The sequence below is a fragment of the Cnephaeus nilssonii genome (assembly GCF_951640355.1).
Source record: "Cnephaeus nilssonii genome assembly, chromosome: 6".
NCBI classification, from domain to species: domain Eukaryota; kingdom Metazoa; phylum Chordata; class Mammalia; order Chiroptera; family Vespertilionidae; genus Cnephaeus; species Cnephaeus nilssonii.
Window position 1 is genome coordinate 786487 of NC_137077.1, and position 21556 is coordinate 808042.

General features: G+C 63.7%; 1 protein-coding gene across 1 annotated transcript in view; it reads right to left on the bottom strand.

Annotated features, from left to right (window-relative positions):
- Positions 1-662: 662 nt before the first annotated feature.
- TBC1D22A (TBC1 domain family member 22A) overlaps positions 663-21556 on the bottom strand; it is a 127662-nt gene continuing 106768 nt past the window's right edge. Inside the window, exon 12 of the mRNA XM_079774581.1 lies at positions 663-1093. Coding sequence (XP_079630707.1) covers positions 839-1093 — 255 coding nt within the window. The 3' untranslated portion in view covers positions 663-838. The remainder of the gene's footprint in view (positions 1094-21556) is intronic.

The window sequence follows — 21556 nt, forward strand, 5'->3', positions numbered from 1 at the left end:
CGCCCAGGGCCCAGGACGCGGCTCTTGGCTTCGCTCCTGTCTCGTCGTTCCCCGTCCCGTAGTCAGTCCCCAGCACACACTGGCTCACACCTCGCTCTCCATCACCCCACGCGGCAGCGCCCTTCGTCTGAGTTTCGGGGACAGGCGGTCTTGGGGCTCCTCAGCCCAGCACTGCGCAGGCCTGGCCGGCCTCTGGGGCTCTCGCGGCGGTGCCCTGGGCTGTGCCCGTCTCCGGCCTCTGTCCACTCGGGTGAGGGAGCAGGCTGCGAAGGCCAGCGAAACGCCTCGGCCAGCTGCCCAAGCCACACTGGGGACGGCAGGGCAGCGTCTCCCTGACGGCAAGCACGCTGCGCCTGCAGGTGCGGGATACACGCTGCCCCCCCGCCCCCCCCCCCCCCCCCCCCCCCCCCCCGGCCTCAGCAAGCGCCACAACACCCGGGAGCTGCCGACCTCCGCACCGTGACCCCAGGCCCGGCTCCCAGCCCGGCCGTCACGGGAAAGGCAAGGGGCTCGAGGAGGCGCAGAGCCCGGGCCTGCCCCCCCCCCCCCCCCCCCCGCCACTGCCTGTGTTCTCGTCACTGCCCCGCAGGCAGCCCCGCCCTGCCGGGCAGGGGGCGGGAGGCAGGGGCCAAACCGCACCGGGCATCAGGCCGCCACACACAGGCTCAGGGCTGGGGACTCGGCCTAGACGGGCCCCTGATGAATGGGTGTGAGCGTGGCTCTCCCACCACGTTGCTGAGGAAACGGGTCGGAGGGCTGAGCCGGGTGCCCAAGTCACACAGCTGCCCAGGGCCCGGCCCCAGGCTGGCCCCGTCCCTCCACGTCAGCCCCGCTGTCGTCACGCTGAGGACACGGCCCAGAGGCTTCCTGGAGCCTGCCGCCTCCGCCTCCGGGGAGAGCTCCAGGCAGAGGCGTCGCGGCTCAGCCCCACGAGCGGCGCCCGCGGAGAGAACGCACGGCCGCGGGGTCCACGGGAGGCTGTGAAAGGCCGACTTACCTGGAAGTCCCTCTCTTCCAGGATCTCCTTCCTCCACCTCACGAGGAACGCAGCGCACACGTACAGGTGGAAATGGGAGAAGCCCTCGGGCTCCGACTGCAAGAGAGAAGGCGAGAGGTTAGGGTGGGCGGGCGCCGGCACCCCCTCCCCCGCACTCGTGCCGCCGGGCTCCGGGACCGCAGCCGGTGCACCAGAACCCCCCTCGTCACAGAAAATAAACACGTTTTCTCCTTAAGCACCGCGGCCTGGTGAGCAGGTTGAGGACGCTCACACGGGCGCCTGTGCCTCCTGCACAGGTGACAGCCAGCGTGACAGCAGGCCGGCCCGTGGCGGGGAGCCGGCCCGTGGCGGGGAGCCGGGCACGGGGGGACAGCCGCCCAGAGAAGCCACCCCGCCAGCGGAGCGGAGGGGACGCAGCAGCGGGGCCGGGCCTGCCCCACACCAGGGCCTCGCTCTCCCCGCGTGCAGCGGCTGAGGCCGATGGGAGCCCCTCACGCCTCGCCCTCCCCCGCTCTCCGGGCTCAGCTGGCCCTCAGGCTGACCCCTCACTCAGAGCGCCCCAGCCCCCGTGGCTGCGCCCACTCCGAGCACACACCGTCCCCTACGCCTGGGCGACGCGCAGGAGGAGGTCCCTGGAGCGCGGTTTGCAAAGTCAAAGAACTCAGAAGCAACTTAACCGTCCTTCGGCGGGAGAGCACACAGGCCCCGCACCCTCACACCGACACGGGGTGTCACCAACACGTCTGTGCGTGGTCCTTCCGCGGCGGCAGACGGGCGCCTGCAGGGACAGTTGTGCTCGGTGGCCCGGCCCCCGGCGGCAATTCAGACTCTGGCCTGAGTGCACCCCATCCTCGGCCCTGACCTCCATGACCTTGGACATCCCCTCAGCGCCTTCTCCAGGTCGAGGCCCCGGCTGAGGCACGTGGCCCCGCCCTCCTGGCCGGGGTTCTGGGGGCCACTCGGGGATGAGCAACACCACCCAGAGGCGCCGCCCGGCCTGCCCGCCTCGCCTCCAGGGAGCGGCTGGCGGCAGAAGCAAAAGCTAGACCCCTTCCCGTCCTCCTCAGAACTGTGCTCCAGGCTCTGCAGCGGGACTCGTTCTGCTTACAACACGAAAAATTAAAGTTCGAAACGACTGCAGATTAACTAAATGCAAATTACTGAGGTATGACAAGCAGTTTTTACGGGGCAGGAAATCAGGCAAAGAAACGGTTTTCCTTCTATTTTTTCTAAAAGAGAAAACGTAATAAAAGGAGCCGTTCTTCACCTTTAATTGCATCGTTAAGCTCTCCTGGCAATTTCTGGCGCTGAAATGAAGCGCCGGCCTGCTGGCACCGGGCTGCTCCCGCCTGCGCGGCGATGGGGACGCCGTCCTCAGGGCTCACGTGACAGGAGCTGCTCCCATTCCTGCTCGCTCCCAGCGCACCCCCGCACTGCACCCGCAGTCTCCCCTGAAATATTCACCCGGCCCCGCACCATGGCCACCTGCGGGACGCGGCCCGGCGGCTTGGTGTGCACCCACGCCGAGGCTGGGCCGCGCGGTAACGGAGCTGTAATCACGGCTCATTCCACAGCCCGGCCCCGGCGTCAGGGAGCCAGCGCCCGCTGGCCCGGAGCGGCTGACCTCCCTCTCCACCCGGCTCCGTGATCGCCTGCGGACACTGGTCGGCATGTGTCTGTCCACGTCTGAGAACATTCCCGACGGTGACACGACCAAGGCGCAGCCGTCACGTTCAGCCTGCGTCACAGGAGCCGGGAGCTGGGCTGGGAAAGGGGTGACCCACCATCTGCCCTCAGCCCTGGGGTTTGGGGGGTCACTCTCACATAGCAGTAACTTCTAACTGAAATGAACATTCTAAAGCCATGAAGTGCAAGAGAAAAAACGTAAGAGGAAGAATACTAAAACATCTAAAGGTTCCTAATAAACGTTTATTCTTTGGTCGATGTCTTAGCCGGGGTTCCCTGGAGAAACAGAACCGAGGGTGTGTGTGTGTGTGTGTGTGTGTGTGTGTGTGTGTGCGCGCGTGTCTACAGCATACATGCAGTAAGCCCTCGCTTCATGTCTGACACATGCAATGGCCGTCAGCAAGACGATGCGTAGGGAAACCCACGTGGCCACAGGCCCTCGGTGCAAACAAGAGAAGTCACCCTCCACCCGCCCACCCCCGCCCCCGCCCCGTGTCTCTCAGAGGCAGCGCGCCCGCGAACGAGGCTGACACGCTGGGATTCAGGGCGCTCCCAGACGCTGCCTGGTTCTAGGAGCGGCCCCTGTATGCGGGGCTGGGAGGACCCGAGCCTGAAGGGGAGGTGCCGGCGGGGACCGGGGCTGGCTGCAGGCAGGTCACAGGCCGTGGGGACCAGGGCTGGGCTGCAGGCAGGTCACAGGCCGCGGGGACCGGGGCTGGCTGCAGGCAGGTCACAGGCCGTGGGGACCAGGGCTGGGCTGCAGGCAGGTCACAGGCCGTGGGGACCGGGCTGGCTGCAGGCAGGTCACAGGCCGTGGGGACCAGGGCTGGGCTGCAGGCAGGTCACAGGCCGTGGGGACCGGGCTGGCTGCAGGCAGGTCACAGGCCGTGGGGACCGGGCTGGCTGCAGGCAGGTCACAGGCCGTGGGGACCGGGCTGGCTGCAGGCAGGTCACAGGCCGTGGGGACCGGGCTGGCTGCAGGCAGGTCACAGGCCGTGGGGACCGGGCTGGCTGCAGGCAGGTCACAGGCCGTGGGGACCGGGCTGGCTGCAGGCAGGTCACAGGCTGTCCAGAGGCAGCTCCTGCCGCGTGGGGAGGCGTCGTTTTTCTCCTCAGGCTCTCACCCGCCTAGACGAGGCCACAGCGTGGAGGGCAGGACGCGCCACTCCAAGGCCACCGGCTTCACTGGCCGCTCACCGAGGACACGCCAGGAACGTCGGAGACTCTAAGCCGGCGTCCGGGTCTCCAGCGCCAGGCCGCGGCCTCCTCAGCTCTAAAGGGCACTGCCAGTGCGGGCCCAGGTGCCAAGAGGGGCCGCACAGAGGGCTTAACGGTTTGAGCAGCCACACACCCTCCCGACGCGCTCCGCCCCAGCGCTGGGACCTCCATGCTGCGGGCGCCGGTGAGGGCTGCGCCTGCCACCAGCTCGGCTGCCCTGGCGGGGGCCCCTCCTTCCCCAAATTCAAACACGGCAGAGCGGCCCTCCGCACCCCACCCCCCACCCGTCTGGAGGCACGATGTCTGTCAGGTGATGTAGACGGGGGGGGGGGGGGGGGGGGAACACTGGATGACGTCACAGTGACGTGACGTATAAGTGGGGGCACCGGATGACGTCACTTTTGAGGCTGGTTTCTCTCGTGCTCAGGCGGATCATCTGCGCCCTCCAAGAATTTCCCCGTTCCTATTTCATGACTGTTTCCCGTCTCCCTGACGGCTGCCGTTCTCGGCCCCTCCCTTCTGCTCCCTGGGGGATTCCTCTCCTTTCCGGCTTCTACAGGTGGAAGCGAAATTACTTTCAGTCCTTCTTCTTTTCGGATGTAGCCTTTCCGGGAAGATGCGAGCTCTCAGAGCACCGCTTTGGCTGCACCCACAAGTTCTGATGTTACTTCTCATGAGTCATTCAGTTCACACATTATCTCACTTCCCTCTGACTTCTCTGACCGGCTCTTTAGAAGTGTGTGTGCTGCTTCGTTTTCAAGACGGGGGCGCTTTTTAGACCTCCTCTTGCTGATTTCTAGCTTCATCCTGTCAGGTTAGATGAGAGCACTGCGAGTCCACCTTCCACATCTCACACTCGTCGCCCTGGTTCCTGGGCACCGTGTGCGTCTCACACTCGTCCCCATGGTTCCTGGGCACCGTGTGCGTCTCACACTCGCCCCCTGGTTCCTGGGCACCGTGTGCGTCTCACACTCGTCCCCATGGTTCCTGGGCACCGTGTGCGTCTCACACTCGCCCCCTGGTTCCTGGGCACCGTGTGCGTCTCACACTCGTCCCCATGGTTCCTGGGCACCGTGTGTGTGTTGCTGGGCACCGTGTGTGTGTTCCTGGGCACCATGTGTGTATTCCTGGGCACCGTGTGTGTGTTCCTGGTCACCGTGTGTGTGTTGCTGGGCACCGTGTGTGTGTGTGTGTGTGTGTGTGTGTGTTCCCGGGCACCGTGTGTGTGTTCCTGGTAACCGTGTGTGTGTTGCTGGGCACCGTGTGTGTGTTGCTGGGCACCGTGTGTGTGTGTGTGTGTGTGTGTGTGTGTGTTCCCGGGCACCGTGTGTGTGTTCCCGGGCACCGTGTGTGTGTTGCTGGGCACCGTGTGTGTGTGTTCCCGGGCACCGTGTGTGTGTTGCTGGGCACCGTGTGTGTGTTGCTGGGCACCGTGTGTGTGTTGCTGGGCACCGTGTGTGTGTTGCTGGGCACCGTGTGTGTGTTGCTGGGCACCGTGTGTGTGTTGCTGGGCACCGTGTGTGTGTTGCTGGGCACCGTGTGTGTGTTGCTGGGCACCGTGTGTGTGTTGCTGGGCACCGTGTGTGTGTTCCTGGGCACCGTGTGTGTGTTCCTGGTCACCGTGTGTGTGTTGCTGGGCACCGTGTGTGTGTTGCTGGGCACCGTGTGTGTGTGTTCCCGGGCACCGTGTGTGTGTTCCTGGGCACCGTGTGTGTGTGTTGCTGGGCACCGTGTGTGTGTTGCTGGGCACCGTGTGTGTGTGTTCCCGGGCACCGTGTGTGTGTTCCTGGGCACCGTGTGTGTGTGTTCCCGGGCACCGTGTGTGTGTGTTCCCGGGCACCGTGTGTGTGTTGCTGGGCACCGTGTGTGTGTTCCTGGTCACCGTGTGTGTGTTGCTGGGCACCGTGTGTGTGTTGCTGGGCACCGTGTGTGTGTTGCTGGGCACCGTGTGTGTGTTGCTGGGCACCGTGTGTGTGTTGCTGGGCACCGTGTGTGTGTGTTCCCGGGCACCGTGTGTGTGTGTTCCCGGGCACCGTGTGTGTGTGTTCCCGGGCACCGTGTGTGTGTTGCTGGTCACCGTGTGTGTGTTGCTGGTCACCGTGTATTGCTGGGCACCGTGTGTGTGTTGCTGGGCACCGTGTGTGTGTTCCCGGGCACCGTGTGTGTGTTGCTGGGCACCGTGTGTGTGTTGCTGGGCACCGTGTGTGTGTTGCTGGGCACCGTGTGTGTGTGTGTGTGTGTGTGTGTGTGTGTTCCCGGGCACCGTGTGTGTGTTGCTGGGCACCGTGTGTGTGTGTTCCCGGGCACCGTGTGTGTGTTCCTGGGCACCGTGTGTGTGTTGCTGGGCACCGTGTGTGTGTGTTCCCGGGCACCGTGTGTGTGTTGCTGGGCACCGTGTGTGTGTGTTCCCGGGCACCGTGTGTGTATTGCTGGGCACCGTGTGTGTGTTGCTGGGCACCGTGTGTGTGTTGCTGGGCACCGTGTGTGTGTTGCTGGGCACCGTGTGTGTGTTCCTGGTCACCGTGTGTGTGTTGCTGGTCACCGTGTGTGTGTTGCTGGGCACCGTGTGTGTGTTGCTGGGCACCGTGTGTGTGTTGCTGGGCACCGTGTGTGTGTTGCTGGGCACCGTGTGTGTGTTCCTGGTCACCGTGTGTGTGTTGCTGGGCACCGTGTGTGTGTTCCTGGTCACCGTGTGTGTGTTGCTGGGCACCGTGTGTGTGTTGCTGGGCACCGTGTGTGTGTGTTCCCGGGCACCGTGTGTGTGTTCCTGGGCACCGTGTGTGTGTTGCTGGGCACCGTGTGTGTATTGCTGGGCACCGTGTGTGTGTTGCTGGGCACCGTGTGTGTGTTGCTGGTCACCGTGTGTGTGTGTTCCCGGGCACCGTGTGTGTGTTCCTGGTCACCGTGTGTGTGTTGCTGGGCACCGTGTGTGTGTTGCTGGGCACCGTGTGTGTGTTGCTGGGCACCGTGTGTGTGTTCCTGGGCACCGTGTGTGTGTTGCTGGTCACCGTGTGTTGCTGGGCACCGTGTGTGTGTTGCTGGGCACCGTGTGTGTGTTGCTGGGCACCGTGTGTGTGTTGCTGGGCACCGTGTGTGTGTTCCTGGTCACCGTGTGTGTGTTGCTGGTCACCGTGTGTGTGTTGCTGGTCACCGTGTGTTGCTGGGCACCGTGTGTGTGTTGCTGGGCACCGTGTGTGTGTTGCTGGGCACCGTGTGTGTGTTGCTGGGCACCGTGTGTGTGTTCCTGGTCACCGTGTGTGTGTTGCTGGGCACCGTGTGTGTGTTGCTGGGCACCGTGTGTGTGTTGCTGGGCACCGTGTGTGTGTGTTCCCGGGCACCGTGTGTGTGTGTTCCCGGGCACCGTGTGTGTGTTGCTGGGCACCGTGTGTGTGTTGCTGGGCACCGTGTGTGTGTGTTCCCGGGCACCGTGTGTGTGTTCCCGGGCACCGTGTGTGTATTGCTGGGCACCGTGTGTGTGTTCCCGGGCACCGTGTGTGTATTGCTGGGCACCGTGTGTGTGTTCCCGGGCACCGTGTGTGTATTGCTGGGCACCGTGTGTGTGTTGCTGGGCACCGTGTGTGTATTGCTGGGCACCGTGTGTGTGTTGCTGGGCACCGTGTGTGTATTGCTGGGCACCGTGTGTGTGTTGCTGGGCACCGTGTGTGTGTTGCTGGGCACCGTGTGTGTGTTCCTGGGCACCGTGTGTGTGTTGCTGGTCACCGTGTGTTGCTGGGCACCGTGTGTGTGTTGCTGGGCACCGTGTGTGTGTTCCTGGGCACCGTGTGTGTGTTGCTGGTCACCGTGTGTTGCTGGGCACCGTGTGTGTGTTGCTGGGCACCGTGTGTGTGTTCCCGGGCACCGCGTGTGTATTGCTGGGCACCGTGTGTGTGTTGCTGGGCACCGTGTGTGTGTTGCTGGGCACCGTGTGTGTGTTGCTGGGCACCGTGTGTGTGTTGCTGGGCACCGTGTGTGTGTTGCTGGGCACCGTGTGTGTGTTGCTGGGCACCGTGTGTGTGTGTTCCCGGGCACCGTGTGTGTATTGCTGGGCACCGTGTGTGTGTTGCTGGGCACCGTGTGTGTGTTGCTGGGCACCGTGTGTGTGTTGCTGGGCACCGTGTGTGTGTTGCTGGGCACCGTGTGTGTGTTGCTGGGCACCGTGTGTGTGTGTTCCCGGGCACCATGTGTGTATTCCTGGGCACCGTGTGTGTGTTGCTGGGCACCGTGTGTGTGTTCCCGGGCACCGTGTGTGTGTTGCTGGGCACCGTGTGTGTGTGTGTGTGTGTGTGTGTGTGTTCCCGGGCACCGTGTGTGTGTTCCTGGTCACCGTGTGTGTGTTGCTGGGCACCGTGTGTGTGTTGCTGGGCACCGTGTGTGTGTGTGTGTGTGTGTGTGTGTGTGTGTTCCCGGGCACCGTGTGTGTGTTGCTGGGCACCGTGTGTGTGTGTTCCCGGGCACCGTGTGTGTGTTGCTGGGCACCGTGTGTGTGTTGCTGGGCACCGTGTGTGTGTTGCTGGGCACCGTGTGTGTGTTGCTGGGCACCGTGTGTGTGTTGCTGGGCACCGTGTGTGTGTTGCTGGGCACCGTGTGTGTGTTCCCGGGCACCGTGTGTGTTGCTGGGCACCGTGTGTGTGTTGCTGGGCACCGTGTGTGTGTTGCTGGGCACCGTGTGTGTGTTGCTGGGCACCGTGTGTGTGTGTTCCCGGGCACCGTGTGTGTGTTGCTGGGCACCGTGTGTGTGTGTTCCCGGGCACCGTGTGTGTGTTGCTGGGCACCGTGTGTGTGTTGCTGGGCACCGTGTGTGTGTTCCTGGGCACCGTGTGTGTGTTCCTGGTCACCGTGTGTGTGTTGCTGGGCACCGTGTGTGTGTTGCTGGGCACCGTGTGTGTGTGTTCCCGGGCACCGTGTGTGTGTTCCTGGGCACCGTGTGTGTGTGTTGCTGGGCACCGTGTGTGTGTTGCTGGGCACCGTGTGTGTGTGTTCCCGGGCACCGTGTGTGTGTTGCTGGGCACCGTGTGTGTGTGTTCCTGGTCACCGTGTGTGTGTTGCTGGGCACCGTGTGTGTGTTCCTGGTCACCGTGTGTGTGTTGCTGGGCACCGTGTGTGTGTTGCTGGGCACCGTGTGTGTGTTGCTGGGCACCGTGTGTGTGTTGCTGGGCACCGTGTGTGTGTTGCTGGGCACCGTGTGTGTGTTCCCGGGCACCGTGTGTGTGTGTTCCCGGGCACCGTGTGTGTGTGTTCCCGGGCACCGTGTGTGTGTTGCTGGGCACCGTGTGTGTGTTCCTGGTCACCGTGTGTGTGTTGCTGGGCACCGTGTGTGTGTTGCTGGGCACCGTGTGTGTGTTGCTGGGCACCGTGTGTGTGTTGCTGGGCACCGTGTGTGTGTGTTCCCGGGCACCGTGTGTGTGTGTTCCCGGGCACCGTGTGTGTGTGTTCCCGGGCACCGTGTGTGTGTTGCTGGTCACCGTGTGTGTGTTGCTGGTCACCGTGTATTGCTGGGCACCGTGTGTGTGTTGCTGGGCACCGTGTGTGTGTTCCCGGGCACCGTGTGTGTGTTGCTGGGCACCGTGTGTGTATTGCTGGGCACCGTGTGTGTGTTCCCGGGCACCGTGTGTGTATTGCTGGGCACCGTGTGTGTGTTCCCGGGCACCGTGTGTGTATTGCTGGGCACCGTGTGTGTGTTGCTGGGCACCGTGTGTGTATTGCTGGGCACCGTGTGTGTGTTGCTGGGCACCGTGTGTGTATTGCTGGGCACCGTGTGTGTGTTGCTGGGCACCGTGTGTGTGTTGCTGGGCACCGTGTGTGTGTTCCTGGGCACCGTGTGTGTGTTGCTGGTCACCGTGTGTTGCTGGGCACCGTGTGTGTGTTGCTGGGCACCGTGTGTGTGTTGCTGGGCACCGTGTGTGTGTTCCTGGGCACCGTGTGTGTGTTGCTGGTCACCGTGTGTTGCTGGGCACCGTGTGTGTGTGTTCCCGGGCACCGTGTGTGTGTTCCTGGGCACCGTGTGTGTGTGTTGCTGGGCACCGTGTGTGTGTTGCTGGGCACCGTGTGTGTGTGTTCCCGGGCACCGTGTGTGTGTTGCTGGGCACCGTGTGTGTGTGTTCCTGGTCACCGTGTGTGTGTTGCTGGGCACCGTGTGTGTGTTCCTGGTCACCGTGTGTGTGTTGCTGGGCACCGTGTGTGTGTTGCTGGGCACCGTGTGTGTGTTGCTGGGCACCGTGTGTGTGTTGCTGGGCACCGTGTGTGTGTTGCTGGGCACCGTGTGTGTGTGTTCCCGGGCACCGTGTGTGTGTGTTCCCGGGCACCGTGTGTGTGTGTTCCCGGGCACCGTGTGTGTGTTGCTGGGCACCGTGTGTGTGTTCCTGGTCACCGTGTGTGTGTTGCTGGGCACCGTGTGTGTGTTGCTGGGCACCGTGTGTGTGTTGCTGGGCACCGTGTGTGTGTTGCTGGGCACCGTGTGTGTGTTGCTGGGCACCGTGTGTGTGTGTTCCCGGGCACCGTGTGTGTGTGTTCCCGGGCACCGTGTGTGTGTGTTCCCGGGCACCGTGTGTGTGTTGCTGGTCACCGTGTGTGTGTTGCTGGTCACCGTGTATTGCTGGGCACCGTGTGTGTGTTGCTGGGCACCGTGTGTGTGTTCCCGGGCACCGTGTGTGTGTTGCTGGGCACCGTGTGTGTATTGCTGGGCACCGTGTGTGTGTTCCCGGGCACCGTGTGTGTATTGCTGGGCACCGTGTGTGTGTTCCCGGGCACCGTGTGTGTATTGCTGGGCACCGTGTGTGTGTTGCTGGGCACCGTGTGTGTATTGCTGGGCACCGTGTGTGTGTTGCTGGGCACCGTGTGTGTATTGCTGGGCACCGTGTGTGTGTTGCTGGGCACCGTGTGTGTGTTGCTGGGCACCGTGTGTGTGTTCCTGGGCACCGTGTGTGTGTTGCTGGGCACCGTGTGTGTGTTGCTGGGCACCGTGTGTGTGTGTTCCCGGGCACCATGTGTGTATTCCTGGGCACCGTGTGTGTGTTGCTGGGCACCGTGTGTGTGTTCCCGGGCACCGTGTGTGTGTTGCTGGGCACCGTGTGTGTGTGTGTGTGTGTGTGTGTGTGTTCCCGGGCACCGTGTGTGTGTTCCTGGTCACCGTGTGTGTGTTGCTGGGCACCGTGTGTGTGTTGCTGGGCACCGTGTGTGTGTGTGTGTGTGTGTGTGTGTGTGTGTTCCCGGGCACCGTGTGTGTGTTGCTGGGCACCGTGTGTGTGTTGCTGGGCACCGTGTGTGTGTTGCTGGGCACCGTGTGTGTGTTGCTGGGCACCGTGTGTGTGTTGCTGGGCACCGTGTGTGTGTTGCTGGGCACCGTGTGTGTGTTGCTGGGCACCGTGTGTGTGTTGCTGGGCACCGTGTGTGTGTTCCCGGGCACCGTGTGTGTGTTGCTGGGCACCGTGTGTGTGTTGCTGGGCACCGTGTGTGTGTTGCTGGGCACCGTGTGTGTGTTGCTGGGCACCGTGTGTGTGTGTTCCCGGGCACCGTGTGTGTGTTGCTGGGCACCGTGTGTGTGTGTTCCCGGGCACCGTGTGTGTGTTGCTGGGCACCGTGTGTGTGTTGCTGGGCACCGTGTGTGTGTTCCTGGGCACCGTGTGTGTGTTCCTGGTCACCGTGTGTGTGTTGCTGGGCACCGTGTGTGTGTTGCTGGGCACCGTGTGTGTGTGTTCCCGGGCACCGTGTGTGTGTTCCTGGGCACCGTGTGTGTGTGTTGCTGGGCACCGTGTGTGTGTTGCTGGGCACCGTGTGTGTGTGTTCCTGGTCACCGTGTGTGTGTTGCTGGGCACCGTGTGTGTGTTCCTGGTCACCGTGTGTGTGTTGCTGGGCACCGTGTGTGTGTTGCTGGGCACCGTGTGTGTGTTGCTGGGCACCGTGTGTGTGTTGCTGGGCACCGTGTGTGTGTTGCTGGGCACCGTGTGTGTGTTCCCGGGCACCGTGTGTGTGTGTTCCCGGGCACCGTGTGTGTGTGTTCCCGGGCACCGTGTGTGTGTGTTCCCGGGCACCGTGTGTGTGTTGCTGGGCACCGTGTGTGTGTTCCTGGTCACCGTGTGTGTGTTGCTGGGCACCGTGTGTGTGTTGCTGGGCACCGTGTGTGTGTTGCTGGGCACCGTGTGTGTGTTGCTGGGCACCGTGTGTGTGTTGCTGGGCACCGTGTGTGTGTGTTCCCGGGCACCGTGTGTGTGTGTTCCCGGGCACCGTGTGTGTGTGTTCCCGGGCACCGTGTGTGTGTTGCTGGTCACCGTGTGTGTGTTGCTGGTCACCGTGTATTGCTGGGCACCGTGTGTGTGTTGCTGGGCACCGTGTGTGTGTTCCCGGGCACCGTGTGTGTGTTGCTGGGCACCGTGTGTGTATTGCTGGGCACCGTGTGTGTGTTCCCGGGCACCGTGTGTGTATTGCTGGGCACCGTGTGTGTGTTCCCGGGCACCGTGTGTGTATTGCTGGGCACCGTGTGTGTGTTGCTGGGCACCGTGTGTGTATTGCTGGGCACCGTGTGTGTGTTGCTGGGCACCGTGTGTGTATTGCTGGGCACCGTGTGTGTGTTGCTGGGCACCGTGTGTGTGTTGCTGGGCACCGTGTGTGTGTTCCTGGGCACCGTGTGTGTGTTGCTGGTCACCGTGTGTTGCTGGGCACCGTGTGTGTGTTGCTGGGCACCGTGTGTGTGTTGCTGGGCACCGTGTGTGTGTTCCTGGGCACCGTGTGTGTGTTGCTGGTCACCGTGTGTTGCTGGGCACCGTGTGTGTGTGTTCCCGGGCACCGTGTGTGTGTTCCTGGGCACCGTGTGTGTGTGTTGCTGGGCACCGTGTGTGTGTTGCTGGGCACCGTGTGTGTGTGTTCCCGGGCACCGTGTGTGTGTTGCTGGGCACCGTGTGTGTGTGTTCCTGGTCACCGTGTGTGTGTTGCTGGGCACCGTGTGTGTGTTCCTGGTCACCGTGTGTGTGTTGCTGGGCACCGTGTGTGTGTTGCTGGGCACCGTGTGTGTGTTGCTGGGCACCGTGTGTGTGTTGCTGGGCACCGTGTGTGTGTTGCTGGGCACCGTGTGTGTGTGTTCCCGGGCACCGTGTGTGTGTGTTCCCGGGCACCGTGTGTGTGTGTTCCCGGGCACCGTGTGTGTGTTGCTGGGCACCGTGTGTGTGTTCCTGGTCACCGTGTGTGTGTTGCTGGGCACCGTGTGTGTGTTGCTGGGCACCGTGTGTGTGTTGCTGGGCACCGTGTGTGTGTTGCTGGGCACCGTGTGTGTGTTGCTGGGCACCGTGTGTGTGTGTTCCCGGGCACCGTGTGTGTGTGTTCCCGGGCACCGTGTGTGTGTGTTCCCGGGCACCGTGTGTGTGTTGCTGGTCACCGTGTGTGTGTTGCTGGTCACCGTGTATTGCTGGGCACCGTGTGTGTGTTGCTGGGCACCGTGTGTGTGTTCCCGGGCACCGTGTGTGTGTTGCTGGGCACCGTGTGTGTATTGCTGGGCACCGTGTGTGTGTTCCCGGGCACCGTGTGTGTATTGCTGGGCACCGTGTGTGTGTTCCCGGGCACCGTGTGTGTATTGCTGGGCACCGTGTGTGTGTTGCTGGGCACCGTGTGTGTATTGCTGGGCACCGTGTGTGTGTTGCTGGGCACCGTGTGTGTATTGCTGGGCACCGTGTGTGTGTTGCTGGGCACCGTGTGTGTGTTGCTGGGCACCGTGTGTGTGTTCCTGGGCACCGTGTGTGTGTTGCTGGTCACCGTGTGTTGCTGGGCACCGTGTGTGTGTTGCTGGGCACCGTGTGTGTGTTGCTGGGCACCGTGTGTGTGTTCCTGGGCACCGTGTGTGTGTTGCTGGGCACCGTGTGTTGCTGGGCACCGTGTGTGTGTTGCTGGGCACCGTGTGTGTGTTCCCGGGCACCGCGTGTGTGTTGCTGGGCACCGTGTGTGTGTTGCTGGGCACCGTGTGTGTGTTGCTGGGCACCGTGTGTGTGTTGCTGGGCACCGTGTGTGTGTTGCTGGGCACCGTGTGTGTGTTGCTGGGCACCGTGTGTGTGTTGCTGGGCACCGTGTGTGTGTTGCTGGTCACCGTGTGTGTGTTGCTGGGCACCGTGTGTGTGTGTTCCCGGGCACCGTGTGTGTGTGTTCCCGGGCACCGTGTGTGTGTGTTCCCGGGCACCGTGTGTGTGTTGCTGGGCACCGTGTGTGTGTTCCTGGTCACCGTGTGTGTGTTGCTGGGCACCGTGTGTGTGTTGCTGGGCACCGTGTGTGTGTTGCTGGGCACCGTGTGTGTGTTGCTGGGCACCGTGTGTGTGTTGCTGGGCACCGTGTGTGTGTGTTCCCGGGCACCGTGTGTGTGTGTTCCCGGGCACCGTGTGTGTGTGTTCCCGGGCACCGTGTGTGTGTTGCTGGTCACCGTGTGTGTGTTGCTGGTCACCGTGTATTGCTGGGCACCGTGTGTGTGTTGCTGGGCACCGTGTGTGTGTTCCCGGGCACCGTGTGTGTGTTGCTGGGCACCGTGTGTGTGTTGCTGGGCACCGTGTGTGTGTTGCTGGGCACCGTGTGTGTGTGTGTGTGTGTGTGTGTGTGTGTTCCCGGGCACCGTGTGTGTGTTGCTGGGCACCGTGTGTGTGTGTTCCCGGGCACCGTGTGTGTGTTCCTGGGCACCGTGTGTGTGTTGCTGGGCACCGTGTGTGTGTGTTCCCGGGCACCGTGTGTGTGTTGCTGGGCACCGTGTGTGTGTGTTCCCGGGCACCGTGTGTGTATTGCTGGGCACCGTGTGTGTGTTGCTGGGCACCGTGTGTGTGTTGCTGGGCACCGTGTGTGTGTTGCTGGGCACCGTGTGTGTGTTCCTGGTCACCGTGTGTGTGTTGCTGGGCACCGTGTGTGTGTTGCTGGGCACCGTGTGTGTGTTGCTGGGCACCGTGTGTGTGTTGCTGGGCACCGTGTGTGTGTTGCTGGGCACCGTGTGTGTGTTGCTGGGCACCGTGTGTGTGTTGCTGGGCACCGTGTGTGTGTTGCTGGGCACCGTGTGTGTGTTCCTGGTCACCGTGTGTGTGTTGCTGGGCACCGTGTGTGTGTTCCTGGTCACCGTGTGTGTGTTGCTGGGCACCGTGTGTGTGTTGCTGGGCACCGTGTGTGTGTGTTCCCGGGCACCGTGTGTGTGTTCCTGGGCACCGTGTGTGTGTTGCTGGGCACCGTGTGTGTATTGCTGGGCACCGTGTGTGTGTTGCTGGGCACCGTGTGTGTGTTGCTGGTCACCGTGTGTGTGTGTTCCCGGGCACCGTGTGTGTGTTCCTGGTCACCGTGTGTGTGTTGCTGGGCACCGTGTGTGTGTTGCTGGGCACCGTGTGTGTGTTGCTGGGCACCGTGTGTGTGTTCCTGGGCACCGTGTGTGTGTTGCTGGTCACCGTGTGTTGCTGGGCACCGTGTGTGTGTTGCTGGGCACCGTGTGTGTGTTGCTGGGCACCGTGTGTGTGTTGCTGGGCACCGTGTGTGTGTTCCTGGTCACCGTGTGTGTGTTGCTGGTCACCGTGTGTGTGTTGCTGGTCACCGTGTGTTGCTGGGCACCGTGTGTGTGTTGCTGGGCACCGTGTGTGTGTTGCTGGGCACCGTGTGTGTGTTGCTGGGCACCGTGTGTGTGTTCCTGGTCACCGTGTGTGTGTTGCTGGGCACCGTGTGTGTGTTGCTGGGCACCGTGTGTGTGTTGCTGGGCACCGTGTGTGTGTGTTCCCGGGCACCGTGTGTGTGTGTTCCCGGGCACCGTGTGTGTGTTGCTGGGCACCGTGTGTGTGTTGCTGGGCACCGTGTGTGTGTGTTCCCGGGCACCGTGTGTGTGTTCCCGGGCACCGTGTGTGTATTGCTGGGCACCGTGTGTGTGTTCCCGGGCACCGTGTGTGTATTGCTGGGCACCGTGTGTGTGTTCCCGGGCACCGTGTGTGTATTGCTGGGCACCGTGTGTGTGTTGCTGGGCACCGTGTGTGTATTGCTGGGCACCGTGTGTGTGTTGCTGGGCACCGTGTGTGTATTGCTGGGCACCGTGTGTGTGTTGCTGGGCACCGTGTGTGTGTTGCTGGGCACCGTGTGTGTGTTCCTGGGCACCGTGTGTGTGTTGCTGGTCACCGTGTGTTGCTGGGCACCGTGTGTGTGTTGCTGGGCACCGTGTGTGTGTTGCTGGGCACCGTGTGTGTGTTCCTGGGCACCGTGTGTGTGTTGCTGGTCACCGTGTGTTGCTGGGCACCGTGTGTGTGTTGCTGGGCACCGTGTGTGTGTTCCCGGGCACCGTGTGTGTATTGCTGGGCACCGTGTGTGTGTTGCTGGGCACCGTGTGTGTGTTGCTGGGCACCGTGTGTGTGTTGCTGGGCACCGTGTGTGTGTTGCTGGGCACCGTGTGTGTGTTGCTGGGCACCGTGTGTGTGTTGCTGGGCACCGTGTGTGTGTGTTCCCGGGCACCGTGTGTGTATTGCTGGGCACCGTGTGTGTGTTGCTGGGCACCGTGTGTGTGTTGCTGGGCACCGTGTGTGTGTTGCTGGGCACCGTGTGTGTGTGTTCCCGGGCACCATGTGTGTATTCCTGGGCACCGTGTGTGTGTTGCTGGGCACCGTGTGTGTGTTCCCGGGCACCGTGTGTGTGTTGCTGGGCACCGTGTGTGTGTGTGTGTGTGTGTGTGTGTGTGTTTTCCCGGGCACCGTGTGTGTGTGTGTGTGTGTGTGTGTGTGTGTGTGTGTGTGTTGCTGGGCACCGTGAGAGAGGAAGGACCCGTGCTGGGCCTCTCTAGCTGTTGGACTGTCGGTGAGACCCAGCAAGCTGCCTGCTATTTTGGCCTCTCCTACATCCTTACTGGGTTTTGGTGGATTCGTTTTATCAGTTATGGGGCAGGAAATTAATCCTCCGGTTACGTTTGTGCGGTCGGTGTTTGGTGACGGGAACAGCCTTCACATCTTTCTGTTAACTGTCCAGACGCGCAGCCCTTGGCCCCTGTCCGTTCGCGTGCTGCACGTGGCTCGGGGTCCAGAGGTCCAAGGAAGCACACGCCTCCCCGTCCCACCTGAGGGCCTGGCCTGGAGGGCAGAGCCGACAGCCGGCGGAGGCTCCGCTTCGTCTGATGGGCAGCAGAGGCGCCCGAGGGCCATCAGGCCGGACGGGTGGGCAGCTGCCTGGCGGCACCGCTGACAGGGCCCCGCCTCCTCCTGAGGAGCTGGTGCTGAGCAAGAGACGGCTGTGCGCCTGTTTTCCAAACCCACACGGAAAGGGAGCCCCTCCCTCAAGTGGGTGTGGCCCAGGAGTGAGAGATGCGCTTCACGGACGGCCCACGTCTCGGCAGAGAAACGGCGTGGCGTTGCTGGAATGCGCTGAGGCAGGACGAACAAGGTGCGGCTCCCAGCACCTCCTGGGTTGTCATGGTGACGTGTCCAACGGAGCCCATGGACCCGCCAGCCCTTCCCCCAACTCTCCTAACGGGTGTGGGGCTCACTGCGGAGGAGAGCCAATGAGACCCTGCGCGCAAGCCCCCGGGCCGCCTGCTGGCTACGAGGCCTCCTGACGCCGCCGGGCCTGACCCCTGACCCCTCGTGCGCAGGAACAAGGACAGCGTCAGCGGCAGCAGCCCCAGCACCTCTGCTGCTCTGGGGCAGAGATGACAGTCGGGGTGTCAGATCTGACGGGTCTTTAATCCTGTGGTTCCTACCAGCCGGCCTGGAACGACGTCGCCGTTCTACTGGGGACAGAGCGCTGCTGGCCCCGCTGGCCTCAGACCGCGGCAGGCACGTGCGCTGAGGTCTCGGCTTCCATAACGTCTCCCCGCCTCGTCGGCCTGTGGTCGGCAGCCTCACACGGCTCATAACCACACGGGCAGGAACTGTGGCGAGGCTGCCCGTCACATGGACCTCTCCGACCTCAGTGTGGGGACTCGGCCCCCACTCCTTTGCTGTGATCGCGGGTCCTTAGTGGGGGGCTGCACAGTGAGCTCCAGGAGGCAGGACGTGACAGGACGTGGCTGTGCGTAAAGGCGCTGGCCGCACAAGGTGGACGTGGCGCTGCCAGCGCCCAGAAGAGGGGCACGCAGCGCGGTTTCCGTAGCGCACACGGCTCCTCCTTCCCAGAGGCCCCGGGGCCCGGCTCCTTCCTCGCAAGTCTGCGCTTCTGCCTCACAGGGAGGGAGCCTTTCAGCATCATCTTTCCTGGAATAATTTCTTATCCATCATTTTTACGGCAGCATTAAATTTTAAGAGAGAATTGAGAGGGAGAGAAAATCTATTGCACAGACCGGCCCCAAAAGAAAGCCTTTAATAAATTAGAACTTTCAGATGTACATTCAAATCTGCCCCCAGAACCAAGCCTTCTCTCCGGCCTGGAGCCGTCCGCCCTTCACGCTGGAGCATGGGGACCAGCCCACGAGACGCACCGCCACGACGGCCGAGGACAGGCTCGCTGACCTCTGACCCAGCTCTGGCGGGTGCTCCCGAGCTGGGTAATTCAGATCGGGGGGCCAGGCCCCTCCACCTACCGTGCAGCCCTGCATGGAGCCAGGCAGTGGGCGCGGTGCAGGGTGTGGCCTGAGGGAGCGGCAGTCCCTCCCGGCCTCCTGGCCCACGTGGCAAGGAGCGTGGCAGAGGCGCCGAGGCACGGCGGGCGCTAACGGGGTCCGGCACGTGCTGGGTGCAGAGACCCAGCGGACACCCCTCTGCTGCACCCAGTGCATCACTTCCAGCCACACGTGGACTGGGCACTGCCCTGCTCACCCCACCGCTGTGAGCACAGCTTGGCGGCCGCTTCACAGAACCACAGGGCTGCCTCGGCCACAGAGCCAGTGAGGGCGGCGAGTGGCTGGGCCGGGCCATGTCACTTCCCCCCTAACCCCAGGGGAGCTGGGCCTCCCCTTCCCCCCTAACCCCAGGGAGCTGGGCCTCCCCTTCCCCCCTAACCCCAGGGAGCTGGGCCTCCCCCTCCCCCCTAACCCCAGGGAGCTGGGCCTCCCCCTCCCCCCTAACCCCAGGGGAGCTGGGCCTCCCCTTCCCCCCTAACCCCAGGGAGCTGGGCCTCCCCCTCCCCCCTAACCCCAGGGAGCTGGGCCTCCCCCTCCCCCCTAACCCCAGGGGAGCTGGGCGCCTCCCCCTCCCCCCTAACCCCAGGGAGCTGGGCCTCCCCCTCCCCCCTAACCCCAGGGGAGCTGGGCGCCTCCCCCCTGCCTCTGCCCCGTGGGCCCGGTGTGTCACACCTGCCTGTGTGCACTGGGAGCCTCGGACCCAGCACATACGTGCCCACCTTGAAATGCTAACTTTCAGACAAGAACACTCTCAACACCCGGCACGAGGCCAGTGCAGCAGCGGGTCTCGGAGGGGGAGGGTGGCTGCACCCAGCCAGGCCACGGGCACTCCCACAGCCCAGCATGTGCCCTTCGCACGCGGAGACGAGGCCTATGCCACACTGACCCCCGGGCTCAGCATTCAAACGAGGAAAATCGGGTGCTCACTGTGTCCTCCCTCCAACCTCCCACCACCCACGGCCACGTGGGGTCTACCTTCTCTCTGAGGCTCAGCAGCTGCCTCCGAAGCAAGTGTGAAGTCACCCGCTGAAAACAGCCCCAAGAATGGCGCTCAGATTTCACCTCAATAACCTCAACCAACACCCCCAAGGCGCCCGGGAACGGGAGGGCCGGGCGGTCTCCGGTGTGTAATTCCAAACAACGGGCACCACCGGAGACAGTCGGGGAGCCGTGGGGGCGGGAGGGCTCTCACGTGGGAGCCGTGCTCGCCAGGGGCCGGGCCCAGGGACCCGACGTGTGTGCCTGACAGGCGGCACCCTGCCCAGCTGGCACGCCTCAGGGTCAGGAACAGTCTGCTGTCACCTGCTCGTGGGCACCCGCGCTCGGGGCGCCCTCCGCCTGGACCAGCGGCGGCGGGCTGGGTCAGGCTCTTCTCGCGTCACGTCTGCAACAGCAGTGACCGCGGCCTGGGGTCACGGCTGGGACTCGGGGTGCATCATCCTGGACGCCCAGGGAACTGAGCCCCAGGAGCTCCTTTAAAAACTTGCTTTTGCAACTTTTGTTGTCGTATTAGACTTCGCAATAGGAGCTATTTTAACAACGTATGAAGTAATTAGCCACTTAATGTCGTTAAAAAACTTCTGAGCCTTTTTGAGTTGAAAGCAGCCCGGAGGGTATTTATGAGCGATCCAGGCTAAAGATAGGCCGCCGTGCGCGGCGAGCACGCTCACACCGCGCAGGCACAGGAAGTCTAATTGCGCGCTGAGCTAATTCTCCCTTCACCTTCTGAGTTTCTAAACCCCCTGCCTCGTGCATCATTTTAATTGTTCTCAGTTCGCTCCCGGGAACCGGCTGATGGAGAATTAATTAGGGTCCGAGGCGAGGCTGCGGCCTTGCTCCCCACACGGAGCCCTGGCCTCACCCGCCTGTCTCCTTTCATCCCACACAACGGCTCTGCGAGACCCCGATGACACTGTTCGCTCCTGAAAGAGGACGCGGTCCTATCCATCTCCCCGGACAGCATCCGCTCCCCCCTTCCCGCACGCAAGTGCACGACAGAGCAGCCGCGGGCAGCTTGCCCAGGCGGAGGGCACCCCGCGCCTTTCAACACTGCGCCCGCCCCCGCCAGGACAGGGTCCGGGACGACTCCCGCCCAGGCGGAACCCACGGAAGGCAGACCCTCGCAGGGTGGAGGGGCTGCGGCGTGCGGCACGGAGGTCCGCCCAGAAAGCCCGCCCCCGCAGCTGGTGCCGTCTCTGCGGTGCGGCCAGAGAGGGAGACGCGCCTCTGGGGGGGCTCAGGTGATGCGGGTCCGCTCCGCCCCCGTGATGCCAGCGGAGGGCACTGGGGTGCCTGGTCGTCTCCCCGATACCGGCCACGCAGAGGGCCACCTAACCGGGGGTCACCCGAGCCTACCACCAGGGGGGCCCACAGCGCGTGTCCTGTGGGAGCGGGCACCCCAACTTCTGCCCACAAGGCCCCACTGCTGGCGGGCTGAGAAAACAGAAGTCGGGCCCCGGAGCTGCCTGTGCCCTGGGAGTGCACCGCCTCCCCCCGCCCTGCCCGAAACGTCCTCTGGCTGCCTGGGCGTCCTCGTTGTCTCTGTCTCTCCTGCCAGCCTGGGGCGGCGGGCCGGCCACGTCCAGGCAGGGCTCGGCACAGCGTCGTGAACAGCAGCCAGACGGGCCGGCGGACAGGCGGGGGCGCCGGGGAGGCTGGCAGGCGTCCTCTGTGTCGTAGGCAGACCCAGGGGGCCTCGACGGGGCCACTCGGCTGGTCAGTGCCGAGCAGGGCACAGCTGGGGGTGTGGCCTCACCCCGCTCCTCTCGGTTTATTAAATGAAGGGCTGTGGTCCGTCCCGGAGCTCTGGCTCCAGTGGCTCTGACCCCTGAAGATGCAGGCAAACCTCCCCCATCCTGGGCTCAGGGCAGGCGACCAGGCCCTCCTGCCATAGCCCCGCGCGCCTGTGTCCCTGTGTGCCTGTGCGTCCCCCGCGCGTCTGTGTCCCCGTGTCCCCGTGTGCCTGTGCGTCCCACGCGTGCCTGTGTCCCTGTGTGCCTGTGTCCCTGTGTGCCTGTGCGTCCCCGGCGCGTCTGTGTCCCTGTGTGCCTGTGCGTCCCCGGCGCACCTGTGCATCCCCTGCGCGCCTGTGCGTCCCCCGTGCGCCTGTGTCCCCGTGTGCCTGTGTCCCCGTG